We start from the raw sequence: 21,103 nt of genomic DNA, 5'->3' as shown, positions 1-21,103 counted from the left end.
GGGGAATAGTGTCAGTCGTCTCACAGCCGAGTTTTGAGTTCTGACTCGCCGTTTCAAAGTATATTCCGAGCAACACCATTTCTATATCACGTGTATTAATTTTTCACCATTTATTATTGACAAAATATATCAACTCTCTCCCTCCACTGAAATCAAAATAAAATTATTATCGTTCACAACGTCGTTAGTGGCCGCGCCACAGAAGCCAGTGGCATGAGATTCATGTCTCGTAAAGATTCGTCTTCATTTTTTAATTTTAGCTCAAGTTTTCAACTCAACATCTCCTGGTGTTCTGCGGCGAACTGGGTTGTTTGATTACTGGATATGAAATGTCATCATCGTGGCCTAGTACGTTTGACGATTTTGGTAAGGTTGTATATTCGTTTAAGCTTGAAAATATTAAGGTTAGCTCTGTAATTCGTGTGTTTCAGTTGCTTTCGTAAACTTACTGGAAAAGTTGAAAGCTCACATCATTATCAAAACTTTGCTTCATAATATTGTGGTGGTATTTGTTTAGTGCGAGAGTTTCATAAAAATGTTAGGGTATATTTAACAAGTGCAATCAAGATGTGATCAATTTTATTCCATTACAATTTCTGAATTTCAATATTTAGCAATACGACTACCTGACTACTGAACTAGGTATCGTTCCATAGCTTTATGGATAGTTTTCATAAAATAGATAGATAGAGAGTTTCATAAAAATGTTAGGGTATATTTAACAAGTGCAATCAAGATGTGATCAATTTTATTCCATTACAATTTCTGAATTTCAATATTTAGCAATACGACTACCTGACTACTGAACTAGGTATCGTTCCATAGCTTTATGGAGATTTCTAAAAAATGAGAATATTGCTATCAGGTCTCCTTAAGCTCAATATAGGTATTTCTGATTTGTAGTTATATATGGAAAAACAGTATAAAAAGTTTGAAAAACAAAGCGGCCAAAATAATACCTGTAATAAACACTGAAACATGTGATACAAGATTTGATCTGAGACAATCATTCTCTTTATACTGCTTCATACTGCAGTACTGTTATATATTTGCTTGAAACAACTGTTTGGTATATTTGTAGTCGAATAATTTTATTTTGAATTCGAATCTATTTGTATTTTCTTACATTTCATGGATTCAAGTCACTATTTTATCATTTAAGCATAGTCACCCTTTAATTTCTTTGTTTAGGATCTTCCTCCCACTCAGCATCCAAGAAAAGGAAAAGACCAGTAAATAATGTTGCTATCAAGTCATCAAATGAAGACAGCGCAACATGGATTGATAAATATACTCCTTCTACCTTTGTAAGATAATTTAATGAAGAGCTATTCCCCTTCCAGCCTTTTCAAATTTGTTATTATCTTGTACATGAATAGACTAGACTAATTTAACTTTTTAAAACTTTAGGATGATTTAGCCGTTCACAAAAAGAAAATAGCAGAAGTTGAGGCATGGATTTCTCATAGTAAAATAATGGAAAAGGTGACTATTACTTTTCAATTACTTCATATGATAAATGGAATAGGTGTTAAAGATATTTGATTCTTTGCAGTATTTTACATAGCGTGTTTTTTTTCTAGAAAGGTGCCCCCATCCTTCTGTTAACTGGGCCATCTGGATGTGGTAAAACAGCAACAGTTTTAGTAGCTGCTGCAGCACATTCAGTACAAATACAAGAGTGGACGAATCCTCTGTCTATTTCATTCACAGCATCTAGAGAAGCAGGTAGGCATGAGTATTTTTAATTTTTTTTTTCATAATAGTAACCCTTTGCTTTGATTGTTATTTTCTTCTTCTTCGTAGCCTAGCTTGTGGGAATTGGGCTTAAATTTTCAATGCGTACTTTGTTTCGTCTGCATTATTTCTGCTAAGCACACACCTTGTTCAAGGTGTTAAATTCACTCACTTACATCCACTCATTTATGAATATTTATTTTCAGGTCTTTATCATATGAACATGACCTCACAGTTTGAAGATTTTTTATTTCGAAGTGGTCGATACCCATCACTTGTTCTATCTAATGATTATACTAATAATAATACGCCTTCACAACAAAATTATGAAGGTAGAAAAATGTTATTACTTGAAGATTTACCTCATCATATAATACGTGAACCAACAACTTTCCGGGACCTTCTTAGGTACGTTTATTTTGTATTTTGTAAATTAACATTCAGATTATGAATTTCATTTTCAATTCGTTCTAATGACCGAATCACCGTGCTAAATCTACTTAATTATATGTGGCTAAACTAAAAAGTCTGTAGAGCAAATGGAATGAGAAAATATTTTTATCAAAATTTTATTATCATTGCAGGCAATACAGGCGACATCAGAAACATCCGCTGATTATTATATTAAGTGATGGAAGTATACCCGATTCTGTGAAAAGAAATCTACTTCCTACTGATGTTCTTAATCAATTGAAAATTCAAAGTATTAGGTTGGTAGTGAACAATTTGAATTTTGAAATTTACTTATTTGAGTCTTTCTATCAATATGTTTCAGCTTGTTCAACCCACCTTTAAATTACCGTAGATTAAAAAATGATTTTATTAACCAGAGATATTCAAATACCATGAGTCACCACTTTTATAGAGGCTTATTCAGAGCAATAAAAACTTGTCTTGTATGTTTGTGAACTTTTTCAGTTTTAATCCTGTTTCAATGACTTCAATGAATAAAGCATTGACTAAAATATCAACAAAAGAAAACCAAAAGCTTTCAAAAGAAGTTTTAAATTTAATAGTTTCATCAAGTTCTGGGGACATAAGAGCAGCAATTAATTCACTTCAATTCATATTACAAAAAGGTAAGTTTTACATTTCATTTAGATATAATTTTAAAATAGAAGATAATTATATTCTCTCCAATGAGGCACGTATGATGAATCTGACTGAATTATTTTAAAGATTCTTTATTATGTATGACACCTGCAACGAATTATTGTTATTAATTGTATTTATTTTAATTTTTTGTGAGTAATTTATTAAAATGTATGGAAAAAATGGTATCTGCCTTATTTTTTTATAAGCAATGTCTTGAACTGAAGAATATTTTACCTAGTTTTGTTTCTCAAGGTACACCAGTTTCATTTCTTCAACCAGAAAGCAAAAAAATGAAAGGTTCTCTCAAACGAAGGAAGTCTGTTGATCTTGTAACTAACAATGCAATGCCTTCTATTGGTGGAAAAGATGTTTCATTAGTATTATTCAGAGCCTTGGGGAAAATCCTATATTGCAAAAGTATGTTTATATTATACTATTATAACCATACCTTTTGATTTAGTTTAATTGTGCTGTTTATGTCTATATTGAACAGGGAAAGAGCCAGAGAAAGAAGCTTCTAAACTACCAAATCATCTTCAGCATTTGTACAGGGATCCTTTACTATTTGAACCTGAGGTTAGTGTGTTTTAGTGTGGACCAAAGAAGAATGATATTTGTTACTTATACTATAAAATCACAGTGTATGGGATGCTGTAATTTAACATGATGTCACAGTAAATTAAAAAATAGATGTGCAAACGATTCAAATATTTAAATTGATTCGGAATTAATTATGATATATTCGATTTTTTAATTCTTATTTTAGTAACAATCTGGGATTTCACTCTAAGCAACTGAAGTTCCTAGTAATGAACAAATTTTTTCATTTGGATTTCGTATACTGGATTATATATTTATTTCATTTTTGTTGAGTGGTGAATAATAAAAAGAACCAGAGGACTTGTATTCCTCCTAAAAAATAGAGTTAATAACAGTTTCCCTTTTTTTACGACAGGATATTCTTGATCATTGTTGTCTCTCAGGATCTTCATACAGTTTATTTCTACATCATAATTTTGTACCTTTCTTCAGTAAACTTGATGATTTATCTGCTGCACTCGATTCTTTTTGTATCGCTGATATAACAAGTACGAGAAAAACAGGAACAGATTTTTCTACTGATTCTAACACGGCATTAGATAATTACGAAGGTATGAATTACATTATTTTGACTATTTCCTATTTTTAACTATTAATATGGTATATTTTGTCAAATTCACCATCAATTTTCAGGTAGTCTGTCTTCTCGTTCAGTTGCATTTTGGAATTCAGACAGAGCAACATTAAAACAATGTGAATCTTCAACTGGTCAATGGAGACCACTCCATAAACCAAGCTGGTATCAGGCAAGTTAGGTTTTGTTTTATTATTCAAATTCACTAAAATGCATTATTGTAAGTTCAGTTTTTGTCATGAATAACATCAAAGTGTGGAAGCACTTTTAATATGAGGTGGTGTACCTTGTAACTGCTTTAGTTTTTCTAAGCTACTTTGTTTTAATTTACCGGACAAAGGTGGACCTATGGATTGTTTTGTCCTTGATGTTGTTTTTGTTGTGAAAAATGGCTTGAATTTTTGCTGTTTTTCTTTTATGGGCACACTTTCATATGACATCAGGTGCAATTTTTTGTGACATTCGGTACAGTTTCCTTCAGTACTTAGGTGTGTAAGAAAAGATTACTGAGAGGCTATTACTTTTATTTTATTTAAAAAAATTTTGAGTCTTATACGGTCTGATATTTAAGCTGAAATTTGCTGTTTTTTCTCATATGGGCACACTTTCATATGACATTCAGCGCAATTTTTTGTGACACTCGATACAGTTCCCCTAACATAAGCACAAAATTTTGTTGACATTATAGTGGTCATATTAGTCATTTGTATCTATGCTGAACAATGCTCTTTCTATTATTTTTAGGTCAACAAGAAATGTCATGAAAACGAATCCTCCAGTCATCGTTTATTTTGGAATTTCAATCTACCAAATCGAGAACTATTATTAAACATGCTTCCATATATGCAAAAAATCACTACGATACAAAGAAATAAAAATTATTCAACAACTAAAAATTTTGAAAGTATTTCACTCGATCGCAGTCAAATTGAATATTTATCCAAAGTTATAAGTTTGCCGAAGTGGAAATCTTTTTCAAGGTAATTATTATTACATTATTTAAAACATTTGCGGAACAGTTCGTAAGTAAAATATTACACTTGATTAGCAGTACACATTTTATATAGCTGCCCTAAATAGCAATTTCACTGTCTATATGGGAGCTTGTGATATCTCCTGTGCCCTCTACAGACGAGGCTATTCAAATAACTGTTGTGGGGATTCTACATATTTATCTCGCGGGAGAAGAAAGCTTAGTTACCAGTACATGTCAGATTTTGGGATTCGATAAAAAGGCATTTGTGTCATTTGCATGAAATGGATGGTGTAGGAAGTCGTAACCGACCGGTGATGACGTGAACCCGTAGGTCCTACGGCAGAAAAGAGTTCAGCAATCCTCTCGCACATAATTATTAAACAAGGATTCTAACCTGTGAACTCATGCCGGGTAATCAGATGTGTGATCGCGTACGTATTCCTAACTTAGCACTATGTGCCACACCGCCTATATATCAATCTCTATTCAGCGTTGACTGGGAAGATTTAAAAAAATGTGTTTTCGAGTTTTACTCATTTATGTTAACCAATTTAGGTGATTTCCATATATATATTTTGACTTTTATTGTCAGATCTTTCAAGTTACATAGCTGAAACATCAAGTTATATAGCTGTAATTTTCTAGTTGTTATGTCTGCAATATATTTCTATACTAGTTTCAATAACCTTTCAAAACTGATAGATCATGATATTATAACCTCCTACTGTGTCAAGATTCACTTATCGGTGTCAACCGTTCATTCTCAATATTGCATTATGATCCATTGTAGGGTATAAACTATAAAAGGTTTTGCGACCTATCTAATTTTTTGTGAAATGACTCATTTTCATCATCCTTTCAGTGTAAATGAAAAAATAGTTGAAAATGAACTGGGTGAAAATATGTCAGAAAATTTACAACAATTAGAAGTTTCATGTCCAGATGCTGCTGATGGAGAAAATATTGAAGATGTTAATAAAGATCCTGATGAAGACTTTAATATAGAGGAATTTAGCGACTAAATGAATGCTGATATTTTCCTAAAAACGCTATATTCTAACCAGAAGTCTTACCTCAGTGTGCAATAAGACTCATTTATAAAAGATGACTTCACTCTTGCCGCAGGCAACAGCCATGCACTATACACAAGGCATGGAAAAGGAATGCGTTTTCAGAGCAAAGAAAAACAATCATACCCAACTTTGATGTCTCTGAATTTATATATATTAGATGTATTAATCATTTTAACACCACATAGAAGTTGTACTAATCTGAAACTCCTGTTTCATTTGTAAGGCCAGACATCTACTCGAAATTTTTATTTCCAACTTGCCTTGTTGTGTGAACTTTGAACCAAAGATTATTAATATTTAGTATATTCTAATTCTTGTGAAATCTTGGTTTTCAAATGTGTGCATTGTTGCTGTGTATTGCTCACTGTCTTTATTATTGTCTTTACTGATCGGTTTTCAATAAAACATATTTATACATTTGTTTGTCTTAATCATCAGCAATCGGAAAAGTAAGGCTTAGTTTGCTATACATTGTGGGCTTTTCGTCAAAATCCCGCCTGCCAATATAGCTCTGATCATCAATTTGCGGAAGAAAACCGTTGACGGGGCACGCAAGCCTGCTACTGTTTGCAATCTTCTAGTAAGTGTGGGAAGAATTTTAGTTCTTTGTAGCACTTCTGGTATTGGAATTAGCCAATGACTATAATTACATGCGATAAATCAAGTATTTCGGGGAGAATGAAACCAAAAATCACATATCTGATAAATAATCTCCAGTCAGTTACGGTGAATCTACCAGAATACTGCTCTGGTCGCAGGTTTTTGGCCAGTCGGCGATTCAAGAATTTCAATAAATGGTGTTGGGTGCGGCAGCGAAGACGATGCTACGATCGCAGAGAATCCTGATTCCATCTAACAATATACACCAACCTTTATGCGTGTCAATAGGATTTCCGCGATGATCGCATTGACCAGGCAGGGTTTAGGTCAGGGATTCTCAAACCAGGCCCACACATCTCCTAGCTAGGTAGTCACGGAGCGGATTTTCAGGGCCCGATCAATCAGGATGACTACCTTAATTTAAAATAAGTTGACGGTGATTCGTTAATTCCTCTGCCTCCGTTTGTTTGGGTTTTTAAATATTAAACAGGGCGCATAAAATAACTGAGTATATAGATATATATATATAAGCACATGGAGACATAAATGTTGAACGTTTTTGGAAGGACGAAGGGCCCACCTTGGCTTGTGAATTGGATTTCATTCGGTTCTATCACTACTCCTTCTCGTTACATGATCAATTGGGTATCTTATCACGCCAAAGTACGTGACGTGCTTATCCCCAAAAATGTAGGAACCAATCATGGCGAGGCCCGTCACGTGATTGTGACCTATCAACCAATCGGTGTTATCAATCTTGTGCCACTTATTTTATCTTGTGTTTCTTTATTATGATTGCCTTTTTCTAATATTGACACGTTGGCTCGGAGGAAAACGGGGATGACGCGTATTTGAATCGGGGACATTGAGGATATGGCAGCGTTTTGCGGTCGGTTTTGGCTAGACTTCAGTCAGTTGGTCAGCCTTTTTGTAGTCATTCGAGTAGTGTTTTTTTATACACAAGGCAGAGTATAGTACTTTACTGCAATTTCGTACGTTTCATGCTTTAATTTTATTTGTTTTATTGTGCTATTTTATGGTTTATTGACTTAAGGTTACAATAGTACTATTCGTATTTGACCGAAATAATCTTATCCTCTAAAAAAGTATCGCACCTACAACAATTTTGTGCCCCATTAGTTAACTCGGTCTGGAACGAATCGTACTACAGTAGACGACATTTAATGTTTTGTGGAGTGATTTTGAAGTGGTATGTTATTATATATATTGTGTCTATTGCTGCATTTGTTGTTTTCTGCTACGTTCCGTTATTGTTCAAACAAACGCTCAAGATTTGATTTTTCAGGTCAAACCAAGAGATCTCGGAATTCATGTCCGACGTATTTTGTAAGTATTAAATGGGCGGATAGGCGATTTAGCGTCCTCACTATTTATCATTTCAAAAAAATTTATGTGCATCGATGCGTTATTTCCGCAGGTTTTTTGACTTTGGCGAATGCAATTTGTGATTGGAGGCGATGTCAAGTTAAAAGAGCTTAGCAGATCGAAGAGTTCGGCTATTGACATTCTCTACCCTGTTTCTTTTTTTTCAAAATTACCGCTCAAGAGCAAATTATGAGCAAGCTGATTTCATCGCCATATGGCCTCAACTAATGTAAGTATATCGCATTGTATTTGAAGAACAAAAATCAAGTTAATCATGTTGGATATATATATATATATATATATAGCAACCCATGAATACTTCGTGGAGGAGGCGATATCCATACCTATTTTTATCTGATTTTAAAACCCAATTTCGGTAAGAGATAAGCGATTCATGTACATTGCTGATTTTTGTTTTTTCAAACCGACCTGGCACAATTCGAAAATCCAAATTGACAGCATCGTGTTTGATCGAAAAAGTAACTTGTATACATTAATTGCCAGGCGAATCAAACATGAATTTGCAGACTATGATGACGTCATCCGTATGTAGTGTTCGCAAAATTTCTGTTGTCCAGTGAAGTTGTCGCAACGCTGGATAAAAACGTCAGAATAAGGTTCGATATGTGAGTATGAATTTTTGAAATAAATTATCGGCATGTGAAAATCTAAGTAATTAACTGTGATATGTCGAAAACCATCATACTGCCCGAATTAGTTTTTTTGTAGTCCAGTCCATTTTTCGTAGAATCAGGCAAAAGTGGGATTTTCTCTTGGCGAACTTAGTAAAATGTTAGTGTTAGATCCGGAGGATTTCAAACTTGTTACAGTGATCGAAATAAAAGGAATCTGGTTAGAGAATTCCAATGATTGAGTAAACTTTGAACTGCCAAACTCGCGAGATAATTTATTTAATTTAATAATTTAATTTGGACCTCCTGAAGTGTGCGCACCAAAATGGCGCACAGCCTGAACTCGGGTTATTCAATCATTCGTTTATCCTGCCTCGTTAGATGGTCGATCTCCCCGGTGGATGAGAATTTCAAGTGAGGGTCAGTGATGGATTAATTTGCATAGTTTTATTGAACATGCCGTCCATTAAAGTTTAAAATTTTTTTAAGGTTTGTGGCTTAAAATTTCGCGCCACTTTGAATAAATTACAATAATATCGCAATTCTGACTATGGGATTTCCACTCCCCCCAACAATCCTAATAAAACGATATACACAAGCTAGGGGTACAGAGGCGCAATGTCCAATATGTAAAGTATAAATTTCTTTTTCTTTCTTGTCCACAGGGTCATCAACAGTGTCAAACAGCTGAAGATCGAGAGAAAGTTTTTATTGCAATATTTTGTATTAGTTATTCAATTGTCCAAACCTTTTTTGTGTAATTTTCAATTTTTTGGCATATTTCCTATACGTGATCAACGTGTAAATCGTGTTTTTGCGATCTTTCTATTTCAACTCTTTTGATATTTGATTTTTCTTTTAGTCTCTGAGTAGTTTTTGTGTTTGACATTTTCTGACGTCTTATGCACGTGATCAACATTATAAATGATATTTAATATATTTCCATATCCTGCGGATCAGATTTTTTCAAGCCTATGTCGCTGTGATTCAATAAATTTTTTTCAATAAAATTCTGGCAACTGTACTTGATCTCTTAAGTTTGAATATGTTAGTAATGTGGTTAAGCTTGTACAGTAAGTTCTGCGTATTAGGGGATCGCTATTCCATATCGTGAAGTGGATCCCAGTAAGGCGTCACGGCTGGGAGGGAAATTTTTTTCCAGACCGTACGGGCCGGGAGGGAAATTTTTTTCCAGGCCGTACGGGCCGCGCTGTACAAAAATTTGATACGCGAAATTTTATATATGGCCAATCGCAGGCCATAGATAATCCAGGGATGAATGCTGAAATTTATCATTGGCCAAGCATGATCATGCATGATCGATATGTAAATTTAAAAATGAAATGATTTTCTGAGTCTTATCCTTCGATTTTTCACATTTTTGGGGAATTTCGACCCTTTTACTTACCGTGACGTCCGCCAGCACACCGATTTTTTTTTTTTTATGTGAGAGCCGTGCTCAGTGGGCCACGAACTATTGTCATCATGAACAAATAGGTAATCATTCCTCTAATTCAACGCCTTTATCCATTAGGCCATGAAAGCCAGTTGCCATGATGCTTCAAGTTCTAATATTTATGTGTGGGTATTAAAAACTCTTTGAGACATTGACTACTCAGGCCACTAAGAGTTTTCAATGTCCACAAATAAATATTAGAACTTGGGTCCTCATGGCAACTGGCTTTCTTGGCCTAACGGTTAAAGGCGTTGGATTAGAGGAATGATTACTTATTTTTTCATGATGACAATAGTTCGAGGCCTGCTGAGCACGGCTCTCACATAAAAATCGGTGTGCTGGCAGACGTCACGGTAAGTAAAATGGTCAAATTCCCCAAAAATGTGAAAAATAGAAGGATAAGACTCAGAAAATGATGACATTTTGAAATGTAAACGGTGATCATGCATGATCATGCTTGGTCGATGATAAATTTCAGCATTTAACCCCGGATTATCTATTGCCGGCGATTGGCCATACACAAAATTTCGCGCATCAAATTTTTGTACTGCGCGGCCCGTACGGCTTGGGAAAAAAATCCCCCTCCCCGGCCAGTACGGTCTGGAAAAAAATCCCCCTCCCCAGCGGTGACGTCATACTGGAATCCACTTCACGATTTGGAATAGCGATCCCCAATACGCAGACCATACTGTACGAGCTTAACCACACTACTAACTTCAAAGAGATAAGTATTGTTGCCAGATTTTATTGAAATAAAAATAAACATGAAAATACAAAAATGTTTTAAAAAAGTGGCGAAATAGGCAAGCTTTTTTAATCAAGTTCGAAATAAATTATATTATTCGTTAAGAAGTTTGCCCAGCATAACAAGATTATAGTATAGTATTCATGTTTATATCATTACACAAATAAGGCAAAAAATCCAGGCATTTGGATATGAATGCAGGGAACAATAAATAGTCTTTGCAAACTCCATGACCAGATTTTATAGACACAAGGTGATCGATTTGACGAAAATGTGTAATAATGCGTAATAACAAACAAAGTTTCTTTCATTACGTTCGAAACAATTTATATTATTCATTACGATGTTTATAAGACATGACAAAACTAACTGAAGAAAGAAAACATGAGACACGTGAATTATTTACAAAAAGGGTACAAAAATTAGAATGCAGGAACAGTCGTCAGTGCAAAATCCTCTTCACGTGCTTTCTTGGGCACGGTTGGTGAACCTGCAAACATTGAAGAACTTAAAAAAAATGCTTGTTACTGGACATGAGATTCACGGCTGCTGCCGACATTGGAGGGTCGTATTCTAGAGCAAGAGCAAGGCCATTCTTATTTTTGACTCTTATTACGACTCAAATACAGTCGAACCAAAACTATTTCTTACTACAGACCTGAAGTTGCCTGTGCGACAAAATTTTGACATCGACTCTCCCCCATGACTTGAATCTCAACAAAACACTATAACCCAGACTCCGGCTACACATACTTTAACTTGGAATCACCGTACTTCTCGCCATTTCACAATTCATTTAACAGGATCTGGCGTGATAATACACCAAAAAGATTTGGGCTAAATTTGTCTGTCTTGACCTTACATTTTCCAAATCTGACAAGATCCACCAGCTAATTTTTTAAATGTTTCAAATGATGCATAATGCATCAAGACCGAATAACGAAATAGACTTCATGGAATGTTTATATAAATGGCATGCTGAGAAGATGCGAGATTATTCGCATCTTGAGTCAAGCCAGAACCGAGTCCATTTTATTTAAGATTACTGGAGAAACTTTGGGTCGTTGATCAAATGGTGAAACTGGTCTAAACCAAATCGAGCCATTTACATCTCTCTTCACGCGGATGCAGATAATTATTTTCCAGTTTGTTGGTCACACAAATTATTGGCAAATTTCCCTATTAAAACAATCAAACTGACTGAATACGTTTTCTGCAAATACTTACTGTGAAATAGTTTTCTTCAATGCTGCAAAATCGTACGAGTTTCCCCGACTGAAAATCTGAAAAATAAATCACTTTATTTTTTTATTAACTTTAAAATCCAGATTCTTGGTTGGGTAGCAGGGATGGCAAGGAAACTTGGTACGTTGGAGTCTTGAGTCAAGTCTTAGTCCAAGACGAAAATTTAGATTTTCAAAGGGTATGATATTTCTACAGAACTTAATGGAAGGATCTACTCGACCTGCACCAGGTTTAATCCAGGTACAAAATCCCGATTAAAGGTAATTTATTTTACAGTTCTCGCGCATATAATAAACCCGACGACCCAAAGTGTGAAATTTCACATTTACAATTAGTGCGAGTAATATTTAAAACGTCTAACCTTTGGTACTCCCGAAGTATGTGAAATTTCATTCCAATTTTTCTTATTATAGTTCTATTACGAGTTCGGGGACTACCCAAGTGACTCGCGTAGTATTTGTACCTGAAAGTATGGCCCAACCCTAACCTGGTACACATACTACGTTCCAGTGTCCGACATCTTGATTCACGTACTTCGGGACTATCCAACTTTTTGCGCACGACGTAGTTTCATGCTGTATTTGTGGTATTCTCTGCTCAGCGTCAACACGAAATTTACATTCGAACATCTTTCATAATATAATTTAGTTCAAATAGAATCCCTCACACATGGTAGCCAATACTTGCCTAAACAACATTGTTTGATTTTAGCCTTTTTTACTTAATACCACCACATGACCAAACTCGCTTAAAAGTCCAGTGAAAAAGTTTCATGAAAAATATATATATGGACCTGAGGTCGCACTGGACACTTGGAAAATGTCTTTGGGGTCGTCCTGAAAATGGCTTGTGAACTTCTGTTATAAGTAGTCACCTTGTAGACTATACCCCGGCGTTTGTATTCGGTGCTGCAACAACTTGGATCGACAATAAGTGTTACATATGGACGACTCCATCAGTCTGTCATTTCTTGTTCGATTCACCTGCCATAAATATATCGACTCTTGTTAAAAATATACTTTTATTTCGCGAAAGTGTCGCACAAATATACAAAAAACAAAAGTCTTCTATATTAATAACGACCACCAGATACAATTAACAATTTTTTGCAATAGCAGACGCCTTGTGTAATTATCTGGATGTATATTTATTAATAGTAACGTACCCCCAAAATGTCATGTATCACTACTTTGTGAGACAAGCGGAAGACTGTCGGACAAGAAAATTTTTAAGACTTTCATAATATTTCAAATAGTTACCTCAAGCGGTCCAGGAGCTATCACGAACGTAGGGAACGTACCTACCATATTGCATTATTATTCTGTTCTTGACGAATTTTGACGGTCACCTGTATCTGATTCCTGCAAACTAAATTCAATGATATATTATTGACGATAATAACGATACGAACAATTATGACGTAATTACGTTTTCAAACCGCACCCAATCCCTATTTGCATGGCCTCCATATTGGGTCACTAACAGTAACAGGTTTAATTTATCGACAGCGGTACACCTAAGATGTACAATATGTACGCCAAACGCTATACGCGTTTCTCAGCACACCAACCTGAGGCGTGAGGCGATGAACCTGATCATCTTTTACATATAATTAACTCCCGACTCCAGCTACGATCTGTCTTCGCCAATTCAGAAGCCTGTGAATGAAAAGTAATATCGGTAAGACACAGAAATAGTTTAACGTTCTTTCATGTAAGGATATGTCTTTAAATTAAATACAATGCGATATAACTTAGCTGAGGAAATCCGTCGATGAAATCAGGACAGAGGAGACCATGTCCACCAAACAAAAATCGTCGAAATAACACATATCGACTCAAATCATGAATCACACTCGTCAATTCAATTACCTGTAGAACATACTCATTAATATATTCTATGCTTACAAACAAAAAACACGCAGTCATTAGAAGCACTCATTCGTCCGTTTATTACTTACTGATTGATCACTTTAAACGAGCATGCACATGAATCCCACAATGATTTTGCACTCCTTCTGAATTTCAAAAACAAACGATACTGAAATATCAAATGCATACACAAAATAGAATACACTCTACAAAATTATACCTCAATATCGTCTACTGAAGAGCGATTCGCCCCTGTTAAAATGAAGCGTAGAATTACAGCAGATGCTATGCCCAATTAGAATACGATTATTTTGGCAAGTTAAAATTACGCTTCCATTCCTGTCGTCGCGAATAGTACTACAGTAGATCATACGTATAACTTTAATAAACATTTGAATAAATACAATACAACAAACAAATTTTCAACAAAGAACGAATTTAACTAAAGAAAAATGAAACTTCGCACTGCATTCTGCTCATGCATAAATAGACACATTATTTACAAATAGTTACAAAAACTCTGACTTCTAACTTAGCGATCCTAACATGCATCGACCGCTAAACGCTGCGATCTCCTCAATGCCCCTGATTCAAATGCGCGTCATCCCCGTTTTCCCGACCAACGTGTTAGAATAAAAAAAGAGCAATCATAATGAAGAACCATAAGATAAAATTAGTGACACAAGATTGGTGGTGCTGATTGGTCGACGAGACCCAATCATGTGATGATCCAAGCCATGATTGGTCCCAACGTTTTTGGAATCGGCGACGTTTTTTTGGAAATCAATCTTTATCTCACTGCAAATGGCGGACGACAGTCCTTCCATGTTATAATACTTTTCTCTGTCACAAAATTTAAAATTGCACGAAATGCGAATTGAATTGTGTTTTTATATTTTTATACAGACGTACAACTACGCCCATAATTTTGTACTGTGACCTACATAAGATACCACTGACATATTTAGTTTTAAGTTACCGTACTGATCGTGGGTAGAGCTAGGCATTTTCAAAAACCTGATGATTCCAGAACCGAATCTCGAATACTTGTGACTTTTTTTTATTGTAATTGATTCTCCGGACACATAAATTAAAAAAGTCAGACAGTTTGCTGAGAGTTCACATCCATGAAGAAACCTGTTTCGTGAATAACTCACTAAGAGGAAAGACTAATATGTCAGAATTGCATTGTACAAATATAGCCTCAATAAAAAATTTGAGGATTTCACCTCGACCTTTAGCGGACAAAGAAAACAAGATGGCAGCGATTCGAAAACTTTTGAAAAATGAGACGGTGAACTATGATTGTTTTTTTCATGATTTATGAGCTGGGTAACGGAAATACTTCATAGTATTTCACTTCATAATCCATAATAATTCACTATTTGAGAAGACTTTCGGCGAACCAACGGAACATCCCCACCAAACCCCAGAGGTTCGGTCAAACTTAGGTTAAGAAATATGGCCTAGAGTAACTTTTCTGTTCAAGAATATTCATTGAGTCGAATATACGAGAATATCGCTCAGAGACCGAAGACTCATCGATCGAAAGTTAGGGGATCCCCAAAACAACGCTCTTACTCCATAGTGACACATTGTGTCCTTTAACTAATTAATTAATAACTCACTAATTATACGACATAAAAAAATCAAATAAAAATCAATAGGCTTCTGGTCCGAAATATGATGAATGCACATGCAAAATTTGGAGCAGATTCAACCACGCCACATTGACGCGGAATACCTGAAGGTCCGGACACCTGTTAAATAGCAATGGCTTCGCTAATTTCTTTGTCGCATTCATTTGACGCTTAGAAGTCGAAAAACAAGTTGCGTCTGCAAATTTACAAAAATGGAGCATTCCTTCAACAGACTAACGATGGATGAATCATGTACTCAGAATATTTAGGGTCCAACAGAAAAAAAAAACATTAAAGGAGATTACGAGTTCAGAATCTGCAATGGAAATGTTCAGACCATGGTAATAGGTGAGCAAGATAAATTCAGCACTAACCAAACAACAGTGACTGTCTGTGCCACTGGCATATCGTGGGGACGTGAATTAGTTTCTAATCAGGGCTGAGAAGTTGGAATTTGGAATGTTTTAGTGGTGTCGAAGCAGCAGTGATATTTTCGAATTCATCTAAAGTCCGAAGTAGGGAGTCGATATTTCCGACTTTCAAATGGTTATGAAAAAGTCGAAAACGCAAAAACCATTAGGAAAGCTTGCATAGGCCTCAGTTTTCGATGAACTCTTGAATAATAATTCAATAAAGAATTATTGTAACTTCGCTTTAGACGAAATTTTTGAGTGATATTTTTATAGATATATATATTATGATTCGACATCTTTTATGCCGTTCAAGCGAAATTCAAATCTCACGTTATAGTAGTGTGAAATTGTGTTTTTTTAAAGTACACTGAACCAATCAACACAAGTGTTGTCACAATGGAGCATCCGAAGAAAAAAAGAGCAAAATATTCGGCCAGGTGAAACGGAGGTGAAGTGGGTGGGTGAGTTAGTTTAGTTTATAGCTGGTATATTGCAAACAACATAATCTCATGGATATACGTCCGGTAAGTTGATGACTAGACCCAAGTATATAATTGAGGTGCATTACATAAATATACGTTTGAGCAATTAAGAGACGACGTCTTCTTAAAGCAGCACGTTTATGTTTAAAACCTCATTTCGAGTCTTGCCACCTTTATGAATTACCCCTCCTGTATGTTTGTCTTGTGTATTGTTATTATTTTATTTTACCAGATGCTCCAAGGTTTTCAAGGAAGATAGGGATAAGCCAATCGGATCAGGAAGCATTTCTGAAAAATATTTGTTTGTCATATTAAGACTCTGCAAGCAGCGCGAACCCGACTTGAAAAGCTAGACACGACTTAAAATCCCAACTCTGTGGGCGAAACTGTGATTCATTATTGATTAAGGACCAGAGACTAAATCAGACCGAGAATGCATCTTCATTCCATCCTGATGTAATTAAGTGAAAGATATATACAGCATATTAGTTCTTTGACTAAATGTCGACTTCTAGTCGAATTTCTTCATTCAATACAATTTCACTACAACACAGAACACGGACAAATAAATAAAGATGACCGACAAGGGCGACTGGAAGATCGAGAACGTCATCGGAATCACCATTCTTATTTATGTCGTCAATCAAAAAAGACTTTTCAACTTGTCTGCCATTAGGGTGAATGACGCAGTTTCCTCGTTAAACAATGCTAGTGCCTTCGGAACGCGAGTACAGCCAAGCAACAGCTTTCAAATTGTTTTTTAATCAGATCACAAGAAAGATTTTGCCATTGTCGGCTTCCTCTTTTTCCATGTCAGATATTATCTCATAGAGTTAGCTATACTTTTAGGCCCAAAGGATGCGAATTTCCGTGAAGTGTTAAAATAACGCATTGAACAGAATTCGACAATTTCAACTGTATGGGCAGACTACAGCTCTGGTAAGCCTTTCCACGAAACCCCTAAAAACGTTAAACTCAATTATTCAATCAAATTATTCTCACGGTTCGACGAAGAAACTATTTTAACACGTCACATGAAACTCTTTAAATTTTGTCAAATTTTCGACATTAGCTTTGAAGACATATTTCATCCCATTTAGTTTTTCCTATTTTCCATATATTCTTTATAATAATCTCTAACTTTTCTAAGTTTATTCCTGTATGGGTTGCCACGTCATTTCTATGCATTATATAGTAGCCGCCGAGCACTCTTAACGCACACAGTCTAGCCAAAACAGCATAAAATAACATATTTAGGTCGACAGTGTTCAAATCAAACTCTTTTCTGTATCCGCCCAGTATTTCTTTAGTTACAGCACAGATGTTCAAGTCAGGTAGGTTCAAGAAATCGGCTTCATACAAAACACTGCAAATTATACCCGCCGTTTCAAATATATAACAGCTGATGCTTGTGTCATAGAAATCTATTATGCCGGTGACGTCGTAGTCGTGTCCTTCCTTTTTGTAAATCAGGTTACGTAAGGTAAGATCTCCATGAATTATTCCTGTTGTGTATGAATGAGATGGGAGTTGATCTTTTTTAACATGTTCTACATTAATCTAGTAACATAGCATCCGTCAAGAAAAATGATTCATTTGGGAAATACTCGGTCAAGTTGCTCGTCGGTTTATTGCCATCATATTGTAGACTCAAGCCTCAGTCACAACGAATGTGATTTAAAAAAAGTAGTCATTTGGTGGTGTTTGAATTAAAAATCAATTGCTGGACAATACAATGGCAACAAGCAATTCCACTCGAGCTACTGGCTTGACGGTTCATACCATAAGATGTTGATTTATCATAATTTATTTGCCTATTTTCAGAAGCCCAACTTTCACCAACCTTTGCTAGCTTTTATATACAAATTTCCAGAACAGAAATCCTCAATCTTTTTCATAGTCTGTTCACATATATTTTTACTCTCCACATCTTTCAATACGTGTATTTTCTTCTTCCATGATTGAATATTCTCCATCTTCCATTCCATGTAACCTCTATGCAGTATTTTTGGCGGAGATTTAATTTTCTGTTTTAATTATGGAACAAGTTTAAACAAATTGTATCATAAACCATTCTATGAAATTATAATTTGTTTGCTTAATCTCGAAGATATATTCTGAAATTTTGAAACCTAACGTTACCTTTTCATGATCATGTTCTGGTTTAAAGGTTGTCAGATATATAAAACTGCACTAACTGACGACTGCTATGACCATAGCAGAATTGAGATATGACGGTGTACTTCAGCCTTTGCTAATAGTTTCATTGGGGCTTTCTTTTGGTAAGGTTTCGCCAACGACATGGTAAAAAATGAACAATCTTACGTATTTAATTCACACGAAAATTTAACTATGAGAGGCATTACCAACTAATAAACGTAAGGAATGTTTGCGCAAGACCTGTGACTTCCTTTTTCTTTCGATCTTTTATTTTCACAATGTCGATTAAAGTAGTATGTTTAATTTCATGTATATATATTCATTTATATCATTGCGTGCAATTTATAAAAGTCTAAGATAAGTTGCATATTTATACATACAATAAAAAACGAAACTTGCCTCCAACTGCGAGTCCAGTTTTCCACAAAATATTCCGACTTTATGACAGAATTTTAAGTAGCTTTCATATTGAAAATCTAAATCCTGTGTTTCAAGGCCGGGGATGTAAGAAAGAAGCATTATTTTTCTGAGCTGATCTCCTGGAATATGTCAAAATTTTTAATTGAGCAGTTATTTGACATTAACTTTCTTAATCATGCCTCGACTTTCCGACCTCGGTAGATTTCTGAAAGTTTACTCTATTTTTACTTTATATATTCGCCTGCAGAAAGCCAACAAGCTGGCGTTGATTGAAATCGCATCAAATCTTCTATTCATAAATTACTATCACTTTGCGAGGAATATCCCCAATTTCTCTATTTCTACAGTAACTTTTTTTTTGGTTGCTTACCTGAACCAATGCATATCACGTGTTTATTTTCATTTGACAATATCGGTGCGGAGCATGGAACTCCGCTAAACAGCACTTCTTGAAGCACAAAGACTACTGCTTCTATTAAACCTAAAAGAAATTACGTATCATTAAGATCTTATAACCGTGAAATTGAAGAATGCAGATTTGTTTTGTACTTACATACTCTCGTTGCTAACTCGTTTGTAATATTGATCAGTCATTACTTATCGATCTTAAGATCGGTAAGTATATTGATAGGTATTTGTATGTCTGTGTGTGTGTGTGTGTGTGTGTGTGTGTGTGTCTGTTAGATGAACGCGATATCTCGCGAATGCGAGGTTGAATCTGCTCCAAATTTTGCATGTGCATACATCATATCTCGGACCAGAAGCCTATCGATTTTGGGTTGATTATGTCGTATAATTAGCGAGTTATTAATTAATTAGTTATAGGACACACGGTGTCACTACGGAGTAAGACCACTGTTTTGGGGGATCCCCTAACCTCCGATCGATAAGTCTTCGGTTTCCAACCGAATTCTAGTTTTTTATATTAGCATGATGTTTTGTTATGAAAGTAAGCAAACTTTATATTCATTTGTATCGCAAATACCGATGTTTTCGTCAGACTTTATTCTCCACGATATTTGGTTTTCCAATCTCAAAAACTCCTATCAACTCTTTCATTAACAGCAGTAGGCTTGGCAGTCAGACTATGAACTAAATGAAAATCACTAAACTCACCATTTCTTATGGAATCATCTGCGTTAATATATTTTAAAACAAATGTGTCTATCTCTTCGTTTCTTTTGCATCTCACAACATAATTTATATCTTCATATCCACTCAGTTGTTTATGTGAAATAATTTCCAAGTCGTAATATTGTTTCAATACATCGCCGATGTTCAAATTGCAATGCGACATTTCAGTAAATTATGATAGAGAATAAATTTAATAGTTTGCTTCGTTGAGGTTTCGTCGAGAAGAATGCGTTTAGAATGAAATGACGATGGTAATGACCAAGTGCAGTAATTCTGTATAAAATCCGATATAGGATTGACAAATAAATTTAATTTCGATTTGTGATATGTAAACTTTAACATTGCCAAAATGCAAACTACTTTTCATTTCAGTTTAAAAAATTAACTCACGACTCATGAAGAACTTTTGGAATCCATGTATTGGTTTTGTGATTCAATTTTGACAAAAATCACATTTTCAATTCAGTTCTCAAACTTTTTGGAACAACTTCTGGAATCAGTACTAGTGACCGGTATTTGACTATCTAAGTTTGCTTCGATCATAAAGGGCCACCTGCAAGGTATGTGCATTCACTAAAGCCTACATTTCATTGAATGTTAGGATTGCTGATTGATGAAATTACTGACATGGCTTTGGAGATTGGAAAGTACGTGCCTCGTTTCGAAATAAACCAATATGGGAGTATATCTATAGAAAATTGAAATTGTAGTACAATTATAATGTCATCAATGTTGTCGTGAGCGTCGGTGTGTTCACAACATGCCCCCATAAACCCCATACCAACTCATTCGTCATTCGCATTCGACCCGCGGGCCGCAGATTGCATACATCACAAATCAAAAGATATTAAACTGACATCGCAC

At 35.2% G+C, this 21,103-nt stretch overlaps 2 protein-coding genes and 2 long non-coding RNA genes across 9 annotated transcripts; 2 read left to right on the top strand and 2 right to left on the bottom strand.

Moving 5' to 3' along the window:
• The first annotated feature begins 207 nt into the window (after positions 1 to 207).
• On the top strand, positions 208 to 6,472 carry LOC120333800 (cell cycle checkpoint protein RAD17-like). Its single transcript, XM_078109550.1, has 13 exons — positions 208 to 366; positions 1,192 to 1,307; positions 1,411 to 1,485; positions 1,584 to 1,728; positions 1,944 to 2,145; positions 2,322 to 2,447; positions 2,656 to 2,816; positions 3,085 to 3,249; positions 3,326 to 3,408; positions 3,788 to 3,983; positions 4,066 to 4,178; positions 4,751 to 4,986; positions 5,845 to 6,472. The coding sequence occupies exons 1-13, from the start codon at positions 330 to 332 to the stop codon at positions 6,002 to 6,004; spliced, it is 1,815 nt and encodes a 604-aa protein (XP_077965676.1). The 5' UTR covers positions 208 to 329; the 3' UTR covers positions 6,005 to 6,472.
• Positions 6,473 to 7,653: 1,181 nt separating this feature from the next.
• LOC120333852 (uncharacterized) lies at positions 7,654 to 9,669 on the top strand. 2 transcript variants are annotated; one of them, XR_013480651.1, is made up of 5 exons: positions 7,654 to 7,865; positions 7,962 to 8,002; positions 8,094 to 8,270; positions 8,546 to 8,667; positions 9,339 to 9,669. It is a non-coding gene; the product is annotated as an uncharacterized LOC120333852 (long non-coding RNA). The 2 variants fall into 2 exon arrangements; XR_013480650.1 differs by having other exon boundaries at positions 7,654 to 8,002.
• Positions 9,670 to 11,296: 1,627 nt separating this feature from the next.
• LOC120333854 (uncharacterized) lies at positions 11,297 to 14,595 on the bottom strand. 5 transcript variants are annotated; one of them, XR_013480679.1, is made up of 6 exons: positions 14,080 to 14,595; positions 13,690 to 13,777; positions 13,424 to 13,487; positions 12,994 to 13,102; positions 12,102 to 12,157; positions 11,297 to 11,364 (listed from the first exon to the last, which is right to left on the bottom strand). It is a non-coding gene; the product is annotated as an uncharacterized LOC120333854 (long non-coding RNA). The 5 variants fall into 5 exon arrangements; XR_013480678.1 differs by having other exon boundaries at positions 13,379 to 13,487; positions 14,080 to 14,594; XR_013480682.1 differs by having other exon boundaries at positions 12,913 to 13,102; positions 14,080 to 14,594.
• Positions 14,596 to 17,140: 2,545 nt separating this feature from the next.
• On the bottom strand, positions 17,141 to 18,540 carry LOC120333838 (hydroxylysine kinase-like). Its single transcript, XM_039401225.2, has 2 exons — positions 18,369 to 18,540; positions 17,141 to 18,030 (listed from the first exon to the last, which is right to left on the bottom strand). Exons 1-2 carry the CDS (start codon positions 18,511 to 18,513, stop codon positions 17,594 to 17,596), a joined length of 582 nt encoding a protein of 193 aa, XP_039257159.2. The 5' UTR covers positions 18,514 to 18,540; the 3' UTR covers positions 17,141 to 17,593.
• Between the last annotated feature and the right edge of the window lie 2,563 nt (positions 18,541 to 21,103).

Source organism: Styela clava, chromosome 15 (genome assembly GCF_964204865.1).
Source record: "Styela clava chromosome 15, kaStyClav1.hap1.2, whole genome shotgun sequence".
Classification (NCBI taxonomy): domain Eukaryota; kingdom Metazoa; phylum Chordata; class Ascidiacea; order Stolidobranchia; family Styelidae; genus Styela; species Styela clava.
This window is presented reverse-complemented; position numbering and strand designations above follow the sequence as displayed.